Genomic DNA, 20241 nt, shown 5'->3' on the forward strand with positions numbered 1-20241 from the left:
AGGCAGATAAACTTGCCAATTCCATTTATACAGACTAGTTTTTAAATGTTCATACTCCAACAAACAACAACTTGAAAATAGAACACTTTTGCAACAATTGTCAAAGCAAGATGACTTTCAATTCCTTAGAGAAGGATGAAGCATCAAACAAGTGGATCACACAGCAACTCACTGCCCAAGCAGAGATAACCAAGGATCTTCCCTTAATCCCAGGAGGAGATGAGAGGGGGTATTTTATTAAAAACTATATGCAAGCTGTTCACTACTAGCTTGTATCTGGTAGGCCACAGGAAGGTATGGAACATTCTTATGTGACATGATCAATCAAGATTTCATATTCTGATACCTTCCAAGTAAGTACCTAGAGAGAATTGCAACCAATGAGAAGGCACTATTCCACAATGATCTCTTCTCAATCTCTCCTTGCCATCTGCTCAGCTTAAGTCAATGAATTGTCTTTACAATCGGACTAAAACAAACACTTCATAGGATATATCCACTTTCAACCTTTGACTCATGTGAGAGCTTTTTGTACACCTAGGAATATGTAGCACTCATGACAGTGAAAACAGACTATGTATAAATCAAGAGAATGTATAACTGAATTTCTTGATATTACAGAAGACTCCTCAACTCAGTCTTTTTATTGTTTCCTGGATGAACAGTGAGGTCACAGACAATGGCTAGAGCCAATAGCCTTCAAGCGATACTCTGTTTACCATGGTCAGGATGAGATACTAACAAAACATAGACCTCTCTTGGGGAGACTCACCTGTACAGCTCCAAAAACTCTGGATAGGGATTTATAGGATCCAATGGCCCATAGATAAAATGAACTAGGAAAGAGAAAAGGAATGAAATACTTAACAGCTCTCACATCTGTTCTCCTACTCCCACCCTAAAATTAACTCCTCCAAAAAAAAAAAAAAAAAAAATGTTTTCTTCTTCCTTTTATTATAATTGAGGGAAGGTCTCTCTCTGTTGCTCAGGCTGGAGTGCAGTGGTGCAGTCATAACTCACTGTAACCTCAAACTCCTTGGCCCAAGCAATCCTCCCACCTCAGTATCCTCAGTAGCTGGGACTACATACAGGTGTGCACCACCACACTTGGCTAACCTTTAAATTTATCTGTAGGGAAAAAATTTTTGTTTTTCTCACTCTGTTGCCCAGGGTGGTCTCAAACTCCTGGGCTCAAACAGTCCTGTCTCAGCCTCAAGCAGTCCTCCTGCCTCAGCCTCCCAAAGAGCTAGAATTACAGGCATGAGCCACCTCACCCAGCCCAAGAAAATATTTTCTAAAAGTAATTTTTTGTGTGATAGAAAACCTAGCTTGTCTTACTAGGTAAACTCTAGAGAACTGCTGGGAACGCACCAGTTTGCCTCTTACAGAAAACCATTTGGTCCCTCATTCAGCTCTCTCGCACCCTGGACCAAACGGAATCAGCCCAACTTTCAGCATTCTCTAAGTCCAGGATACCATCATTCCTTAAGTCTCTCTTCAGTTATAACAGACCCTTGACATTTGAAATCAACCAATAATTTCCTGAGCACTAACCACTGTATGTGAAACACTAATTTTCTTTCTTTTTAAATCCGTAAGAATGAAAAGACAAATGAGCACAGACCACCTATAGCCTCTTGATTGGTAATCCAAACAGCTTCTGTCCGAGCAGTTCAGCATGTCATGTGGCAGTCACTGACAACGCACAAGAAATCGGTAATACCAACTACCTTTGCAGTAATGTCTGGTTTTTTACATGCTTCACTGTACACACACACATCACTGATGTTCCAAATGTCATGAGTACATCTGCCAGTACAATATGGGATACCCAGTTAAATTTGAATTTCAGATGAAAAATGGTTTCTTTGGTGTAAGTAGGTCCCAAATATTGTACACCTACTGAAATACTAGAAAAGCATTTGTTGTTTATCTAAAATTCAAATTTAACTGGATGTCTTATATTTTTATTTGCTAAATCTGGTAACCCTAATTGTATAGAGGAGTTGCCATTATTTTGACCTTATAGTCCTTCAGTTTCCTTTCAATAAGATAAAAATACTCACTGGGGATAGTTACAGAGGCAAGAGCTCCCACCCAGCGCCTTCTGAACTTCTTCCTCTGATTGATGTACTGTAAGAGACTGTAGGACAGGTAGGTCAGCATGAGCAGAAGAAGAAATCTTTACTGTTACAGGGATTCAAGGGCATGACATGAACCACAAGGAACGTAAGATACAATTTCTTAATCCAGAAGCAGTTTAGCATTCCTGGAAATGTCCCACTTAACTTATCCATTTCTGTTAACCTCTAGAGTTAACTACCAGGTAGCTATCTATAGTAGTGATTATGCCTACTATCAATATAATAATAATCAGTGGTTTTGTGTATTTATTACACAGGGAATGAGATCTAGGAAGGCTGAAAGTTGGTTTGGATTATATGTGACTAAAAAGCCCAGGTCTAAGGATCCAGTCTTGGCTCCACCACTACCTACGTCTGTGACTTAAATATATAATACAGATTTTTCAACTCAGTTTCCTCATTTGTTTGATCAGGTCTCCCTATGTCACCCAGGCTGGAGTGCAGTGGCTATTCACAGGGGCAGTCATAACTCACTACAGTTGTTAACTCCTAGCCTCAAGAGATCCTCCCACCTCAGCCTCCCAAGTAGCTGGAAGTACAGGCATGTGCCAAAGAACCCGGCCAGCCTCATTTTCAAAATAAGAGGATTGGAACACATGATCTGTGTTGATTGTCTACCTTTTTTTTTTTTTTTTTGAGATGGAGTCTCGCTCTGTTGCCCAGGCTGAAGTGCAATGGCTTCATCTGACCACAGATAAAATGGAGAGAATTCCTCTTTCTCCATTGTAAGACACCACTGCCACATTTTAGAACTCAAACTCATGTATTCGACTCATTCTACCTGGCAACTCCAGGACAGTTATTTTTGTGAACCTCAAATATCACATCTTAGAAACAGTATTTACTTGTTGGAAACGAAAACACAAGAGAATTTGATAAGGCAGTCTTAACTGTTTTTCAGTTTTTTTAATACTAAAATGAAATGTTCAGGGATCCTGTGGAGAGTTAGGAGAGGGTGGGAGGAATGGCTTCCTCTAACACACAATTCCCAGCAAAGCCATCAGTAAAAACACTGGAAGCTACACTGACCCAGATGGCTAGAAGATAGAACCTTATCCCAAGTAGTTACGACTGTCACCACCTCTGGGTCCCCTGTGAAAGTGTCTACATTCTCGTTTGAACCAAGAAGTCTGCCCTCTCACTCCCTGTTGCTGCAGAAAAGATAGACAAAAGGAAGAGCCTTGTACCTTGAGGGAGGCACTAGGCTACTTCCACAACCATGATTCAATACTTTGAAGCATTTAATACTAACAAAGAGTCCAGTTTCACTCTATTTTCCATATCTATCTTCTCAGGAATTATAGACCATGACTTTTTGGTTTGCCTCACAGGTCATCATCAGCCTTCCAGTGAAAGGGAATAAGCCAGCAATGAACAAAACAAGCAATTCCCACTCTCCAAAAAATGCTTCTCTGGAAACCAAAGCAAAGGGTAATTTCTTACCTGTCAATGACTAAGTTCCCGTCATTGTTGCGGATCCCTGCCCACATGTCCCACAGCTCACTCTCAGAGGGCCGAGTATACGGCCCAAAGACTGGGGTGAGACTGAAAGAGTCCAAACGCAGGAAGATAAGTGTGAGGAGAACTCAGAATGTTCAATATGGCTGGAACTCAGAGGCCATGCAGTCCGACCCATAAGTGATTTATGAATTCCTTCTACTTCCCTGACAAGTGACCAATACCTTTGCTTTAAAATATCAGGCGCTAGGATTTGGCCCAGAATTATAATGGCAGCAACTTTTCACGACATTATTCCTAGCCCATAGTCAATCTCTTGATAGTGACACTTACCCTCGTGAGAATACAAAGAAGTTCATCAGTCGTGTGAGGATGGGTGACAGCACACCTCCATCTTTGAGTAGCTGGAGGGGAATAAGTGGAAGTAAAGCTCAAGAATCCAGAGGAAGACCCTCACCGGGGCAAAGGGTTTTATACTAGGAACTAAATCTTCAGCCAAACCTCCTGCTACTGGTTTGGTACTTGGCATTTTGTTTTGCCTACTCACATTCTTCTCTCAAGGAAGACAAATCTATTTCTAATTGCATCTAAGATACTTTGTACAATTCACTAAATCCCTAAAACTTTAACTCTGGTATATTCAAGTTTAGAGTAGGATCCTAATTTGTTCAAACATCAAGCTTATAACACAAATCTTTCCATAGCTGTATTTCCCCAAATATTTGTTGATCTCTTATTCTTAGAATTGGTTTGGGGTTTATGTAGGGGTCACTGCCTCTGCCTTAGTTGCCTAAGAAGGGAAAAACTAACTTCATTAATATAAATTCACAGGGGAGAGGATTTAACTACTGCTGATTACAGGAGCTATGGCCCTAAAAAGTCCCAGCATTATTTACGTTAGTACAAATCTTAAAACTAAAGGTCTATCAGTGAAGTAGCCAACCTTTTGGAGAAGGAGTGGACGGTGAGTCTCAGGAAAGATACCTGTAGGAGAAGAGACTTATCTGAGTCATTTACCTATAGCTTTTTGTTTTGTTTTGTTTTTTTAATAGAGATGGTATCTTACTATGTTGCCCAGGCTGCTCTGGAGCTCAAACAGTCCTCTCACCTCGGCCTTCCAAAGTGCTGGGATTATAGGTGTAAGCCACCTGGCCCAGCCTACCTACAACTTTAGGTCAAAGACAAGCCCATAATCAAAGACTATCCACCCTATTCACCATCACCTCTGCAGCCTTTACTATCAAAACAGAATTACAAATAAAAGTCTAGTACTGTCATCTCATTACTTCTCCAGGGAATTCTATGTTTAACTGGTCACATTATATCCCACTGCAATTACTCTTCCCATTTTAAAGATAGTGAAACAGGAGAAAATATATGGTCATCCAAAATGCTGATAAGCAAGCTCTGACTCCCCTTAGCATTTCCCCCTGTCACTCAGAACATAAGGGTTAATGATTTGGGCTGCAAGAACAAAATAAGAAGTTTTTAAATAAGTATAGGTCCTTTAAAAAACCTAAGAGTTTTTCCTTTTCCATTTCTCTTCAGAGTCAGTGGAAGAAACCCATGAAGGCATAAGGGATAAAGGGACAGACGGACATCTCTCCCAGTCTGCTCTTAAGGCATTCAGGGGACATTTGGGTATTCACGGACTTACAAGCTGCCTGCCCAAAAGGTCTAATCAAGGGTTTGCTATTTTCTAACTGCACCTTGGCATTTCCATCAGTTAGGAGTTGGGGAATCTCATACAGTTAAGTCCTCACTTAACATCAGGATAGGTTCTTGGAAACTTCAGCTTTAAGCAAAATGAGGTACAGCAGGTCCTTGAATAATAACCTTTCTTTAAAATAGTGATGAGAAGAAAATTGGTTCTATTATAATGTTTCGATTAAAGTCACAGTTTCCAAGAACCCATTAATAACATTAAGGATTTTCTACACTAACATCATAGTAGTATTAGAAACACGTGTGGCTTTTGTCTTTATCTGCAGTCCTATACTCTCATAACCTACTGCAGTTGTCACAGATAGGCAGTCTTTACACTCCTCACTACTTCTGATATAGCCGTTAGTAGGTCCTCCGTTAGATCCTGCTATCTAATGCATTCAAAAAGCCCATGACTAGAATGCAGCTTTATATTGACTTTGTCAGTAAAGTCACTATCCTTTGTAATCCTGCTTGTTTCTGTATTTAAAAACATTCTGGAAAAGGGCCCATAAATCTCGTCAGACCACCAAAGGAGTTCATGGCACAAAAAAGGTAGAGATCCCATAGTTTAATTACGTTTACTTGCAATATTACCAGATTACCATTTAGATGTCGCTGTGGTAAGTAAAGATGACCCTTCTAGACTACACCCATTTTCTACCTACCACCAAGGCAATTACCTCCATTTGACAGACAGAGACTCTTTATGGTAAGCCGACCAGATCGATTCTGCTTGTACCTAGAAGGGAGATAAGGAAGCACACATGTAGCTGAGCAGACTTAAACCAGCACACCACTGAAGACAACTCCCAAGAGAGAAAAAGGATAGAAAGAGTCCGGAAACAGTGTACTCTCCCAGCATCATAAGCTAAAGTCTGAAGCTCCACTGACCTGTAGAGAAGCTCCTGAGCAACAATATCTCCATAGTCATGAGACAGAAGGTTGATCCTGCGGTTCTGGAGCCCCAGATGCCTCAAAAGAGCTTCCACGATGCTGGCCTGCTCAAATATGGAATAGTGATGCGGTCTCTGAGGAAAGGAAAGCCCACACAGACAGGATGAAGTCATGAGTGCAGCTCTCTTTGCCAGCCTGACCCCTCACAGTCTATGCCCACCCCACACCCCATCACCAGTCCCAGATAGGTGCTGCTTACCGGTTTGTCACTGAAGCCAAAGCCTAAGAAATCAAGAGCAATCACCCGATGAAACCTCAAAGTCAGACCTTCCCAAATCTACAAAAAAGAAAGGATGATTTGGGCTTTCTGCTTCTGCCCTTCCCTTTCACCAGAGCTACAGCAGCACAGGGACTTCAGCCCTATCTTGGCTTAACAGATTTCCATAAAGAGAAAACCCCATGAAACCACCACAGGTCCCACAGATGATCCTCTTGGAAAATGCTACATTCCTGGTAATTAATCTCTGTTGAGGGAGGATAACTTGGCGATGATCCCTTCTAGATTGTCAAAGAGTTATCATTCCCTTATAGTAAATAAGGAACAGTTCAACATTTAATTTTTTAAAAAAAGCAATTCAAATTTGCAAGAGCCTTCTAGTGCTGACAACAAAATCTTTGGGGTTTTAATTTTAATTTTTTTAATTTTTTAATTTTTTGAGACAGAATCTCACTCTGTCGCCCAGGCTGGAGTGCAGTGGCAGGATCTTGGCTCACTGCAACCTCTGCCTCCTGGGTTCAGGGATTCTCCTGCCTCAGCCTCCCAAGTAGCTGGGATTACAGGCATGTACCAGCATGCCCAGCTAATTTTTATATTTTTAGTAGAGTCGGGGTTTCACCACGTTGGTGAAACTGGTCTCGAGCTCCTGACCTCAGGTCATCCTCCCACTTTGGCCTCCCAAAGTGCTATGATTACAGGTATGAGCCACTGCACCTGGCTGAGGCTTTTTAAGACATAGTAGGACCTAGAAATCTGACTTCATTACCTTGTACCAATCATAGCTGGATGTTGGAAAACCGTGTAAAAGCACAACTATCTCCGGACTTCCAACCACACCCACAGAGTCTGGAAAGAAGGAAAGTACAATCAGTTAGGCCAAATCCCTATAAAATAACCCTTGAAGATGTTAAAATCTAAGTAATCTGATGCAAAGGACAAGAAACTGTGACCAAATTGACATAAAATGACACGTTCTTTTTAAAATGTAAGCTTATTGCATTAGGTGAGAGCAGGCCTTTTTCTCCTTTTAATCTGTATATCAAAATATTGTAAAATTCATGCTATGTGAAAATACTTGAAGGCATCTTGTTTACTTTCACCTAGGTGTTTTTAAAAAGCATATCCCCATTTCTCCTTTTGTTCTGTAATAATATGCAATTTTTTTCACAGTAAAAAGTAAATTTTCACAGTTAAAAGCATATGAGTACAACACATAAACTACAAATTTTTTGTACTTTATCATGAATGGCCTCACAGAAATTCTCTAAGATATAGCAACTATTCCCAAGGAACACCTTTAGCTTATGCTGTTTGCCCAGCACTCTATTCAGCAGGAGACCCAATCCAACATCAAAAACATAATGAAACTATTACGAAATCCTTCAACTATAAAAAGGGCTTGACCAACATAGACGTGAACTTTTTTAATGCATATGACAATACAGAAGCGTTCCGCATCATCTAAATTAGGTAAACATTTAGATAGTATTAACCTTGCTAATATTAATATATTAGATTAAAACTGGTACATTCATATACTGCCAGTGATGTGAAAATTTGGTAATAACCAAATTTAAAATTTGGTTTTCAAAAATAATTTAGAAGCAATAAAAAATTGTATATACTTTAGCCTAAGAGTTTTGTTCTTGAGAATCTATGCAAATAAAATCATTCCACTTATATAAGTAGTATAGTTTGAAAATGTAAGGAAAAATAAACTACAGACATGAAGCTTTTCCTTCATCATTAGTCATTTAAAACAGTAAAACTGAAAATAACCCAAGCCAACATAATGAAAATTGTATACTTATCTAATTGAGTATAGCAAATGAGAGGAGGTCAGGAGCAATAATGAAAAACGGTTTATGACAAACATTTTTCGTTATTGCTCTTGACCCCCGCTCAAAAGTAATCATTTCCAATCTGTTTCTCGGTGTCTTCACCTATAAAATGAGGTTAATGGCACCTGTCTTCAAATGCTGTCATAAAGATTAAACAATAAAGGCTGAAAACATAACCCAGTGCCTGGCATATGGTAATTACTTGATGAGTAGCGGTCATAATAATCATCACTAGCAAATTTATATAATGGTATTAAGACTGAAATCACAGTTACACACACTACAAATAATCTATAGAAAACAATAAAATGAAATCAGGGATGGTGAGGAGAGAGAACCAATGGTAGTTATATCTGTGAACGTTTTATGTATTACCTGACACTGAGGGCGCTCGAAAAATACTAATATCGGAATACATATCAAGCTACAAAGATAACTTATACTAAAAGATGAGGTCTGCAGGCTGGAATCTCAGTCCCAACTCCCATTCTCCCAGCAGTTTTCTGCGCTTCTCTGCAAGTACACTACATAGAAAAAGAGAGCGAGACTCTCCTCCATCATTAAGGAGCAACAAGAGAGCAATAGACACAAAATAAATACTTCAGCTAGGACTTACATGAACGATACACACATGTTTCGATAGTCCACTTCTTACCTTGGTAGAAGATACGCAGTCCCTTGTAAGTGAAAAACTTGCCTGAAGACTTCCATGAGTGCAGGGCAGGGGAGAGCTGAGGGGGTGGGATGTGCAGGTATGCAGCAAGCAGGGGCATAGCCAACAGCCCCACCTGGACCCACCACTCCCTCATCCTGTAGGAAAAGCAGAGACCCACTGTAAGCAGTCAGGTAATACAGTACACTCATCTACAAACCAAAACCTAGTAAGGTGGGGCGGGAGATTGCTGTTACCACGCAATGATTACTTGCCATTCACATAGGCACAAAGATGACCAAGACCGTAATTGAACCTCTGTCTGTTATAGCAATCACCACATTTGTTCACCATTTCTAATTTAAGGGGGAAAAAAATACGTATTTCAACATAATCCTCTGCCTCTGCTCCCCAACTTTAACTCCTTAGCCCGTACCCTCGTGGTCTTCCCAATACCTGCTGAAGAGGTCTTTAATTAAATAAAAAGGAGATGACTTAAGTGCTGGACACTCTTTTGTTGACTGGTATCAAGGCTTCCAAAGTAAAAAATAACTTCTTTCATATTTACTCCAAAAGCTCGACCATCTACCCATTAGCCCCCACGAGAAAAATGTTCAAAATATGTATATGTGCTATTTCTCATATTTTAAAGTGTGTATGTGTAGTAACTTATCACATGCCCTCAAGCAGAGAGCTGCTCCTGATTTTTAATACATGCTTATCAGCCCTGCTCTGCCTAACTGAAGCCCCATTTAGTACTCCTATCTGGATTTGGGCTGAGAAACTGCTCAGGGTAAACAGTCTGTGAAAGTAAGATAGCTGCACTGTGTATTCCAACATAAGCAGCTTTGTCATGACCCTGAATATCTAATCTCTTGAGAGGTCAGGGCAGTAGATTATATTTCTGCTTTTCTTAGCAGACTCTTGAAGTTTCCATTTATTTAATTTCATAAGACGCTCCCCCACCCCCCAAAATAAGGCCTAACTCCTACCCAGCATGTGAGAATTGATTTCGTCTTTGGAAAAAGAGCACTATTCGGTACACCCAACCCTCCCATGTCCAGGACTTCAAAGGCACAAGTCAGTTTATCCACATCGATAAGGAGTGCCAAACAGGAATTAGAAACAGTTCTGTTTCAAGTCTATGACTTCTGATGGTCACCAGATCAAGAATTGTCAGAGAATGGAAGTTCTCTCAAAACAGCCAGAATAGAAATAATACCCTCCAAAACTAAAATTAGAGTTATCATAGAGCTAAAATAAATTAATTGCTAAAGCCCTGGGTGAAATGGCTTTCTGTCTGTACACAAACATCCTTCTCTATTGCCTGTAATCTACCCATTCGCTAACTTCCTCAACCCAACAGATACTCCCCTCCCCGCCCCCACAAGCCCCGGATATTTTCCTAAACTCTGAAAACAAACCTGTGGTTCTATAGTGGTAAAATAACCATGTTTCTTAAAGACTCTCAGCTCCCCAGCCTACTTTTTAGGCATTATTAGGGTAGTCATTTCTCTTTTTTTCTCCAAAGTACTGTTCTATAAGACGGATAAAATGGTTTGGTCCTATTTCTCAAGGTAATACTATAAATGATTCAAAAAAGTGCCAGAACATGATGGTTATATCACTGTTTTCACCCCACAACAATAGCAGGCTAAGAGCGCTCAAAATAATAATAATAATAATAATAATAATAATAATATCGGAATACATATCAAGCTACAAAGAAAGGTATATCCCAATATCTCCTCTGAAGGTCAGATGACAAAAAGCATTAGGTTTTGACGGTCGTCTGCTCAGTGCTATCTGTCCTGTACTTCAATACATACATTTTCATGTGTGCATTTCATTACTCCTTTCCCCCTATGCTTCTCATCGCATTCATTAACCGGGTTCCAGCAGCTGAATCTCTGCAGTGACTCAGCAGAGCCGGGGAGGGGCGGCCAGAGCGGCAAATGGGACTTAAGGGAAGTGGGGCTTAAAAAACGAGGCGACCGACCAACACTCTCTACTCCTGGACACCCCCCTCCACACCCTCCTCCTCGTACTCCAAGAAAGCAAAGAGGCAACCTCTCAGGGAGCCTTTTTCTGTCTTATTACCTCAGTAAAAATGCCCCTACGATCTTTCAGGATTTTTAGGAGTGAAGCAGTTTGGCAGTCAGTAGGTAAAATGGGTTAAACAAATATCATTTGGCCAAAATCCCAATTATTTGATGAGCCATGAGTAGAGAGAATAAGCAAACTCCAGCAATAAACTTTCTGGAAATTTCTGAGCCTTGATTTCATCTTGTAAAAAGGAAAAACACACTCGCGTAATAATTCCACCCAACCTGCCGCCCACCTGATGGCGTCGCCGCGAGATAAACCACTTTGTAAACCCGAGAAACCAAGGCGAACAATCCCTGAGCCACAGAACAGTTTGGTCAAATCAGCGTTCTCACTCACGCTTGTTACTGAAATCTGAAAAATACTTAACGGCAGCTGGCGGGCACTGTGACTTCTAGTCACTCTGCGGTGACTCCCGCCACCGCGGTACCTGGGTCTAGAAATCCTAAGTTGTACCGCGGCGATCTCGGCACTGCGATTACCCCGTTCTTGAAATCCTAAGGTGCTCCATGGAGATACCAGGGTTCTAAAAATTCTGAATCTCACCCAGGCGATGCTGGGGTCTACCCTTTAAGTCGCGCCACGGCAACGGCGAGGTCTAAAAATCCTACATTCCACCAGGGCTTTTGGGGGAAGTCTAGAAATCCTAAATCGCGCCAGAACAACGGCGGGTTCTAAAAATCCTGCATCGCACGAGGTCTTTGAGGGGATCTAGAAATCCTAAATCGCGCCACAACAACGGCGGGGTCTAAAATCCTACATCGCACCAGGGCTTTTTGGGGGGTGTCTAGAAATCCTAAATCGCACCACGGCAATGGCGGGGTCTAAAATCCTACATTGCACAAGGGCTTTGCCGGAATCTAGAAATTCTAAATCACGCCACGGCAACGGCTGGGTCTAAAAATCCTAAATCGCACCAGAGAGAAGCCGGAGTTTTAAAAATCCTAAATCGAACCAGGGCGATGTTGTAATTTAGAAATCCTAAATCATGCTACAGCAATGACTGAGTATAAAAATCCTAAATAGCGCCAGGGTAAAGCCAGGATCTAAAAATCCTAAATAGCGCCAGGGTAATGCCAGGATCTAAAAATCCCAAATCGCACAAAGGTAATGCTGGGGTCTAAAAATCCCAATTCCCGTCAGGGTGAGACTGGGGTCATTATGGATCCTAATGTCAAGATGACGCTGGGGTCCATAAATCCTAAATCTCACCAAGGTGATCCCAGGGTCTAGAAATCCTAACCCAAGGAGAAATCCTAACCGGCATTCTGAACACTCAACTGCATGCAGGAGTGACACCCCCTTCTCAAGTCGGCAGAGCGGGCACGGAATGTGTGTCGCTTGCCGATAGAGAGTTTTCGCCCGGGCAGCCCCGGCTTGGGCACACGGTCCGCCGCTTGCCCGCACCCTAGTCTCGGGGCGGCCAGCCACACCCCCTCGTTCCCGCCGCACACCTACCTGCGGAGACGATCTCGCCGCACCATGGCCGCGTTATCCCATGCCGCCCGCCGCAGCGTTGCAGAGCACGGGGCGCCGCAGCGCCCGCAGCCGTGCTGGGCCAGCCGGCAGCTGGGGCGCAGCCCGCAGCCCACAGCCCGCGCAGGGCCGCGCCGCACCGGGCAGCTACAGCCACTCGGGCGTGCGCTGCGGCACTGCGCTGGCGAGGCGCAGCTGCCGCAGAGGAGGTGCCGGGGTGTGCTGGTTGCCGCGGCAGCGCAGAGCGAGTGGGCGCCGACTTTTAGAGCCCACCCGCGCCCCGCCCCTAGCCCGCCCATCGCCGCAGCACCCCTATCGCCTGCCCCCTGCTCGCCGCAGAGCCCCTCCCAGCCACTCTGCCACCGCCACGGCTGCAGAGATGGGACGCCCCTCTTACAGTGGCTCCTCTAGTGGGCCCCTTCAGGGGTGTCGAGCCCTGAAGGGGATCACTAGACCCCGGTCCCCAAGACCCCGCTGATCTCTGGCGAACCTCAACCCTGAGCCCGAGATTCTGCTGCAAAAACCCTCCCTGGGCGAGTTAATGCTGTTGACAAAAACAGCAGACCCTTGAGAGCCCCAACACTTCCCTTAGACCACCTACAGTCCCCACAGGCCGCCCACAAGCCCCAAAGGAGGATGGCCGCTCGACCTAAGGGGCAGCAGGGCTCAGGGGTGCCAGCCGTGGCGCCTGCTCCCATCCCACGTCAGAAGCGTGGGTGCTGAACTGTGAAAGGCGGCAAGCCACAAGGGCCCGAGGCCCCCTAAGCCCGTAACTACAGGTAACCACCAAGGGGCACAAGCAAGCGGCCAGGGAGCAACAAGCTCTGCTGGACCACCAATCTAGATTCATGGATGACCATTATGGACAAAGTTGCACAAAGTCCGGTTTCTCCCGCTCTAGCCACCGCCGCGGTGTGGGGCAGGTTTCCTTTGCAGCAGCGCGACATGGTCGGCATGCCAGAAGCCCCGCAGCAGCAGCACCTTCGCAGCCCAGCTCCCTGCATGCGCCGGTCCGCGCTGCACAGAACGGTGGGCGCAATTAAGAGAGCAAAACTCCCTTTATTGATGTAAGATAGAATCACAATGCAAGCACCCAGAGGCACAAGAAAGAGGGAGGAATTTTTCTAATCCATAATCTTTTAAAGACATCCCTTATGCCTTTGAAAAGTGTACAGTATCACGAAGGGTCTGTGTTCATTTTCTGACCATAAATTGCAATACTGATGAACGCACCCGGGGTACGAGCTGGTGAGCGGGGCGGCCAGCCGGTGCCTGCTGCATCCAGAGGGGGCGCTGCAGGCCTCCTTTCGGCAGCACCTGGCCCAGGACCTCCGCAGCTCTGCAACGCTGCAACCCAAAAGGTTCGCCGCTGGCCCGCGGGACGCCCAACCCAGGCCCCGGGAAGACCCAAGGACACTGCGGAAACTACCGCCTAAGAGCGGGCCATTACGCTTCTGCCGAGTTCTGGTTGCCCCCCGTAAAAGCACTCAGGAAACAAATACTGATTTAGCACCTACAGCGCACTAAGAGCCAAGGGTGCGAAATAAATGGGAAATAGCCCCCGGCCTCAGAGCAAGACACGGGCCGGTGAAGACAGACAAGAACTGCCACTATTTTAAATTATCCTTTTAATTTCCTAGCGACGTTTGTGGCAGGTTGACCCCCTCCTCCCTAACGAGTAAGGCCCTCAAAGGCCGAGCCCAAGTATTATTCACCTTTTGTATCCCCACAGCCCGCCATGGTGCCGGCCACAAAGCTGGCCCCTAATAAACACTGCTTGAATAAGTACAAGAATTTGAGGGCGCACAGGGGAGGAAGTAATTAAGGGGAGGGGGAAGGGTGGTCTTGAATGATGAATAGACATTTACTAGATAAACAAAGAACATTCCAGCCGGAGGGGATGGCTTTCGCAAAGTACCGGAGGCCCGGGGCCGCACATTTCAGGAAAACGGGAAGTCCTTTGAGCCGGGACACCAACCAGCAAAAAAAAATTAGGCTAGAAAGAGAATTTCTTGGTAGGGAGTTAGGAATTGTTCCAGAGAAAATGAGAAGCCGCAAATGGATTTAAACTATAGTCTTAACTGGTTATTTAACAAAATTTAGTCTCTTTACAAGTCAAAGATTACCTATTTTAACTACCACTACATTTTAAAGACTGCATTACTCTACAAAATCGAAATCAGTCCTTCCAACAGAATAAAGGCTTTCCTATTTTAATAATAATAACAAAAGCCTTTGTATTATATATTTTTCATAGTTATTGTCAATGCAACCTTTGAGTCCTACCAAACAATTCCACACTTTCATTCTCACCAGGTCGGAAACACCAGCATCCAAGATGAAGGTAGTTTTCTCTTTAATGGACTGAATGCCCCACAAAAGATCTTATTCTGAAGGCCATGGAACATGTCTACCCACACGGATCAAGTGGGCAGACGAGGAAAACAGTTTAAAGGTCCTGGGGGAAGTGGGGAGCGCCAGGGAGAGCTCCTGAAGACAACAGGAATTCCAAGTCTGGCACTCAGGAGAAATCCTCCTTTCAGACCGAGTAGTTAGGACAAACTTCCCTCAAGGAGGAGGGATCAAGATTGAGATGGGCATGGAACCCAGAACTTAGGCAGGGGAAGCATACTCCTATTTGGAAGAACCCTGAGCACAGAAGTCAGCTCAAAGAGATCAGCATGGCCCAACCAGGAATTCGCTGTCAGAAGTCTAAGGGAAAAAATGCTGGCCATAATCCCCCAGGAGCCAAAGAGTTAAAAAAGCTTCTAAATGTGCCTGATTTACTTCCAAAAAGGAGCTTCCTCCGCAGGGGAAGAATTTGACCCAAGGTATAAAACACTTGGAGCCCTGAGAAAACACACAGCCACACATAAATTTAAAGTCAGCTCTGGCTTGCTGGCAGTGGCACCCTTTCAGTTCCTCCAGACGGCTGCCCTCCTGGGCCGTGCAGGCTATCTCATGCAGAAGTATTCCCTCGGCCAGTGGCTTATCAGACATTCTTGTCACATTCCAATTCTAACACAGTTCCACCTCATAATAAGACCTCAGATTTGTGCAAAAATTCATGTAGAAAGCTGTGCGTCTATTATCTTGCTGTTCACAGCAGTGCTATGGGGTCAGCAGGGAGGGTACCATGGATTCAATAAGTGTATTTTTCTAACCCCAGTTTGAGACCCATAATATGACAAATGCGGGATATTTATGGAGACAACAAGCCACAACTGGGACTGCCACTTTCAAGAGCCATCATTATAGATTCAAATCAACTAAAACACCAGTATGGGAGAAACTTGGTTGAACAGAAGCACATGTTAAAGAACGAAGGGGTTTTGGCTGACAAACTTAGTGAATCAGTATGATAGGACCCTTAAAAAGGCTACTGTGATTGTAGATTGTGGGGAAGTACAAAAATAAGTGAATTCTACTCTATTCTGCCAGTTAGAACTCACAGAAACCATTTTATTCTGTTCTACAGAACAGACAGATATTGAGACACAGAAACAAATAGGAATGTGTTCAGAGAAGACCAACTAAATGAATTGCAAACTAAAGGTGTAACAGCTCTCGTATTTTAAGCTCCTACCATGAGCACAGATCTTCAACCAACATATCCCTAATCCTCACAGTAGCCTGGCTAGACGAGTATTTTCACTCACAGATTTCAGAGAAAGATACAGCAGCTCAGAGCACTGAGTGTTAGATGTGAAGGGGCTGGGAACTGAACGCAGATGTGCTTGGCTCCAAAGCTGGCCTTCTTTCCACTACTCCACACTGCCTCCCTGTTTGAAATAGCTGGGCATGTTTAGTTTGAAGAAAAGAAGCCTTGTGGAGTAAGTAAAAGAAGGAAATGTGTTTGCAGTCCTCAAATATTTGTGGAAGCAGCATTAGACATTTTATTCTATATGGCTCCAATGAGTGCAAATTATAGAGAAACAGATGTCGATTCAACATAAAGAATTTTCCAACAGTAGGGGCTGTCTAGAGGGATTGGGTGGCTCGGCCATTTGGGGATGTGACAAATTCCCTGTCACTGGGGGCTGGGGAACCCTTTGGCAGGTATGCAAGCTCTGCATGTAAGACTGGATGACCTGAGAGGTCTTTTCCCATCTGGTGTAAAATAAGGCTCCAAGATGAACTGGAACTTGGCCAAGGTGATCCTCTACTGAGGGGACAAATCCACAAATCAATCTTCCCTAGTTATGTCCCTCAGCCCAGAACCCTTTGTACAACATGCTGCTTCCTGCTGAAGGCAAGACAAATTGAAGACATTATCAATTAAATCACATAAACCTGACTCTCAACCAAATTAACCAATATGGCCAGGCACGGTGGCTCACACCTGTAATCCCAGCACTTTGGGAGGCTGAAGTGGGCAGATCACTTGAGGTCAGGAGTTCGAGACCAGCCTGGCCAACATGTTGAAACCCCATCTCTACCAAAAATACAAAAATTAGCAGTGTGTGGTGGTGTGTGCCTGTAGTCCCAGCTACTCAGGAAGGCTAGCTTGAGCCCCGGAGGCAGAAGTTGCAGTGAGCCGAAATGGCACCACTGCATTCCAATCCCGGCAACAGAGAGATATTTTGTCTCAAAATAATAATAATAATAATTATTATTATTATTATTATTAACAAATATATTCCTGAAGCAACTGGTGTCTTCCTCTTCATTTTTGGGTAAAAGTCTTTGGCTATAAAAAAGCTCAAAAGATGAGTGGTAGAGGGAAGCAGTGGAACTGAATAATCTCTTATCCAAATAAGATGACCCTAAATGACAGATGGCTGTTTCTCCAGGTGACAGTATTAGTGGGCACCCCTAAACTATCCTCACACCTCCTCTGCATTACTCCACATATCCCATTATCCCACACCTGGTACTTCTTCACCAGGTACTCCTGGCCCACTACCACACCTAGAGGACATCTTATCCACTCAAACAGATAAATAGGCTGAAGGATTCTAATTAACTAATAGAATCTTGCATTTTTATAGCTCTTTACCCTTTCACATTTATTATCTCATTTGTCGCTTACCACAGCCCCCTAAGGAAAACAGCTACTTTCTTTCAGACAGGCAATTTCCTAGCTGCCTGACGAAGAAAGTGATCCAAGCACAAGCACGGTCGCTCTTTCTCGCTTGCTTTTTTTTTCCCGTTACTACTTTCCCAACATTAGATGATGCCTCCAGCCAGGATGAGTCAACCAGGAGCAGGTGCTTCCGTTTTCCTCGATTGCTCTCCTCGCCTCACACCTTCAGCTATCCCCCCTCCTAGGGAGGCAGCCGCGCCACCACTGCCGCTCTCCGCCCCCGCGACCCCAGTGCCCGGACCCGCACCGCAGCTCCGACTCCGAACAGCTGCCGCCCCACCACTCGGTCACACCCGTGTGCCTGCGACCTTTCCTACCTCCAAGGCTGGCTGTCCCCCAGGTGGGGAGGCGCAGCCTCCCAAGAAATTGAGTCCTCAAGCCCAGGAGGGCGGGTGTAGCCAGCTAACGGAATGACTAAACGCTGTCGCGGGGTCAAGCCTCGGCGAGGGTTGTGTGACTTTTGTGTTCTCGTCGACCCGGAGGTGCTGGGAGACGACGACCAAGGCCCTCGCCCACGTGGCCCGCTTGTGGGCCGGCGGCGGAGCACCTCGTGCAGGGACCCACGCGCCCCGTGGGGCCCTTCCCTCGCCAGCACAGCCTCACGCCTCCTGGGCCACGCGCACTTACCTGGCCCCAGGACTGGTGTGGCCCACACACACGAGCCACACCCCCCAAGGGGGGCAGTCCCACTCCTGAGGCGGGCTGCGAGGGTGCAGGGGGAGCCTCCACTCCTTCCCCGCCCGCCTCTTACCTGATTCAGGTAAGACCTGGGCTACAGGACTCCATGTTTGGGGGAACCGGTTGCGCATGCGCTTCCTGAGGCCGGAGGTTCTCGGCCTTCACCCAGTCACCAGGGAGGACCTGGCCGCGAATACGCGGCTCGGGGCTAGAGCGTCGCCAGCTCCGTGCTCAAGACCATCGCCCCCAGCCCAGCATGTGCTGCCACCTTCTCCCTGCCAGGCGTCAGCGCCACCTATTGCAAAGGGTATGAAATGGCAGGCCGTGGCTTCCACAATAGTCTATGGCACTGGATAAAGAGAATAAAAATTATATCTGGCCTGATCTGAGTACTTTTACGTAATAAAAGTGAAGGCCAAAGAAGTGACATTTTCATAGTTATTAACTACGTAGAGTTCTTTGGCGAGCCTTCCATATTTCAGCCATTCCCCTAATTTCGCAATTACCCTAAAGACGCCCAAGTCTCCATCTCCAGCCCTCCCTCTACGCCACGCTGTAGATCCATACATTGCCTTTCTGCTCTTCACATGGCGGACACAGACATCTCATACTCAACAAAGGCTAAGTGAAATTCACTACCCTTTCTCTACCTCCTCTTTCCCACACTACAAACTGACCCCTGTCCTCAGAACTGAGGCTTCCTTCTCTAGTCTGTATCTTGGTTAAGGCACTTCCATCCGCCCCTGTCTCCCACACACTGTCACCAACACCTGTGGCACAATGGAATGAGCCCAAGGGGTTGGGCACCGTTGGATACAGATCCCAGCAAGTTCCCTCCTCCCCATCCTTTTCATCTTACCTCCCAAGGGTCTCTTGAATTCATGTTGTTCCCCTCCATTCCGAATGCCATTTGCCCTTGTTCGGGGCATCATCTGTCACCTGGACTGCGGCCTCGTAATTGGCTTCCAAGTCGCCACCATCCCACCTTTCTAGTCCATCATTCACACCCCTGCCAAAGTGATTTTTCTAAAATGCAAATCTGATCACATCTCTCTTCTAAAACTCCTTACTGACACCCTACTGCTGGAGCTAAATTCAAGCTCTTTAGCTCAGCCTGCAAAAACTTCAAAATCTCATCCTTGCCTTGCCTTCCTCTAGAATCTTCTGTCTTACCACCCCCATCTTACCTACCCCCACCAAAACCTCATGATCTGACCAAACATTACCAATTATAGTTCCTCCCAAAACACCATGCGCTTTCCTTTCTCTGTGCCTTTATACATGTTCTCCACAACCAGCTATCCCTGTTCCACTTTGGCTACCTAAGAAATTCCTGTTCGCTCTTCAAAAGTGAACGTAATTTTCACATCCTCTTGCAAACCTTCCATGAAATTTTCCTATGAAAATAATCTCTCCCTCCTCTGTCAGTTGCCTTATTACTTTGTCTTGTGATTATGTTTGCAGGCTTCTCTTGTTTCTCCTACCACAGAGCTGAGCTTCTCAAGGACAAGGACACCATCTTATTCATTTCTATATAACTTTTGCAACCCAACATTCTAATTTTATTTTTATAGACAAGAGATCTCATCTTGTCTCCCAGGTTGGGCACGGCGGTGTGATCATAGCTCGCTGCAGCCTCAAACTCCGAAGCTCTAGAAATCCTCCTGCTCCAGCCTCTCAAATATCTGGTATTGCAGGCATGCACCACCATGCCCAGCTCAACCCAACATTTTGTAATAATGATGATAAGAAAGAATAACAGCAAACATTTGTTCATCACTTTGTGCCAGATGCTGTGCTGAATTTCTTATATGTACATTTTTTACTTCTGATGCTTACCCTGAACTATTATTATCCTAATTTTACTAATGAGAAAACTGAGGCTTTGAAAGATTAAGGAGCTTGCCCAGGGTTGCAGAGCT

At 44.8% G+C, this 20241-nt stretch overlaps 1 protein-coding gene and 1 long non-coding RNA gene across 7 annotated transcripts in view; one reads left to right on the top strand and one right to left on the bottom strand.

Annotated features, from left to right (window-relative positions):
- Positions 1–18612, bottom strand: part of MEST (mesoderm specific transcript) — a 37568-nt gene extending 18956 nt beyond the window's left edge. The window contains exons 1-11 of one of the 6 annotated variants that reach the window (XM_012473990.2): positions 18393–18612; positions 8977–9131; positions 7247–7326; positions 6463–6540; positions 6201–6337; positions 5990–6048; positions 4546–4586; positions 3936–4006; positions 3588–3689; positions 2067–2143; positions 773–836 (exon numbers count right to left, since the gene is read on the bottom strand). In XM_012473990.2, coding sequence (XP_012329413.1) covers positions 773–836; positions 2067–2143; positions 3588–3689; positions 3936–4006; positions 4546–4586; positions 5990–6048; positions 6201–6337; positions 6463–6540; positions 7247–7326; positions 8977–9130 — 863 coding nt within the window. In that variant the 5' untranslated portion in view covers position 9131; positions 18393–18612. Of the gene's footprint in view, positions 1–772; positions 837–2066; positions 2144–3587; positions 3690–3935; positions 4007–4545; positions 4587–5989; positions 6049–6200; positions 6338–6462; positions 6541–7246; positions 7327–8976; positions 9132–9429; positions 9537–10802; positions 10872–12537; positions 12793–18392 lie in introns of those variants that run through there. The other 5 variants (XM_012473986.3, XM_012473987.2, XM_012473991.2 and 2 more) reach the window with 5 other exon arrangements.
- Positions 553–8487, top strand: LOC135273836 (uncharacterized). Its single transcript, XR_010341624.1, has 3 exons — positions 553–1716; positions 3476–3575; positions 5151–8487. It is a non-coding gene; the product is annotated as an uncharacterized LOC135273836 (long non-coding RNA).
- Positions 18613–20241: the final 1629 nt, after the last annotated feature.

The sequence above is a fragment of the Aotus nancymaae genome, unplaced genomic scaffold, assembly GCF_030222135.1.
Source record: "Aotus nancymaae isolate 86718 unplaced genomic scaffold, 86718_ANA_hifiasm-v0.15.2.pri h1tg000002l, whole genome shotgun sequence".
In the NCBI taxonomy this organism is placed as follows: Eukaryota; Metazoa; Chordata; class Mammalia; order Primates; family Aotidae; genus Aotus; species Aotus nancymaae.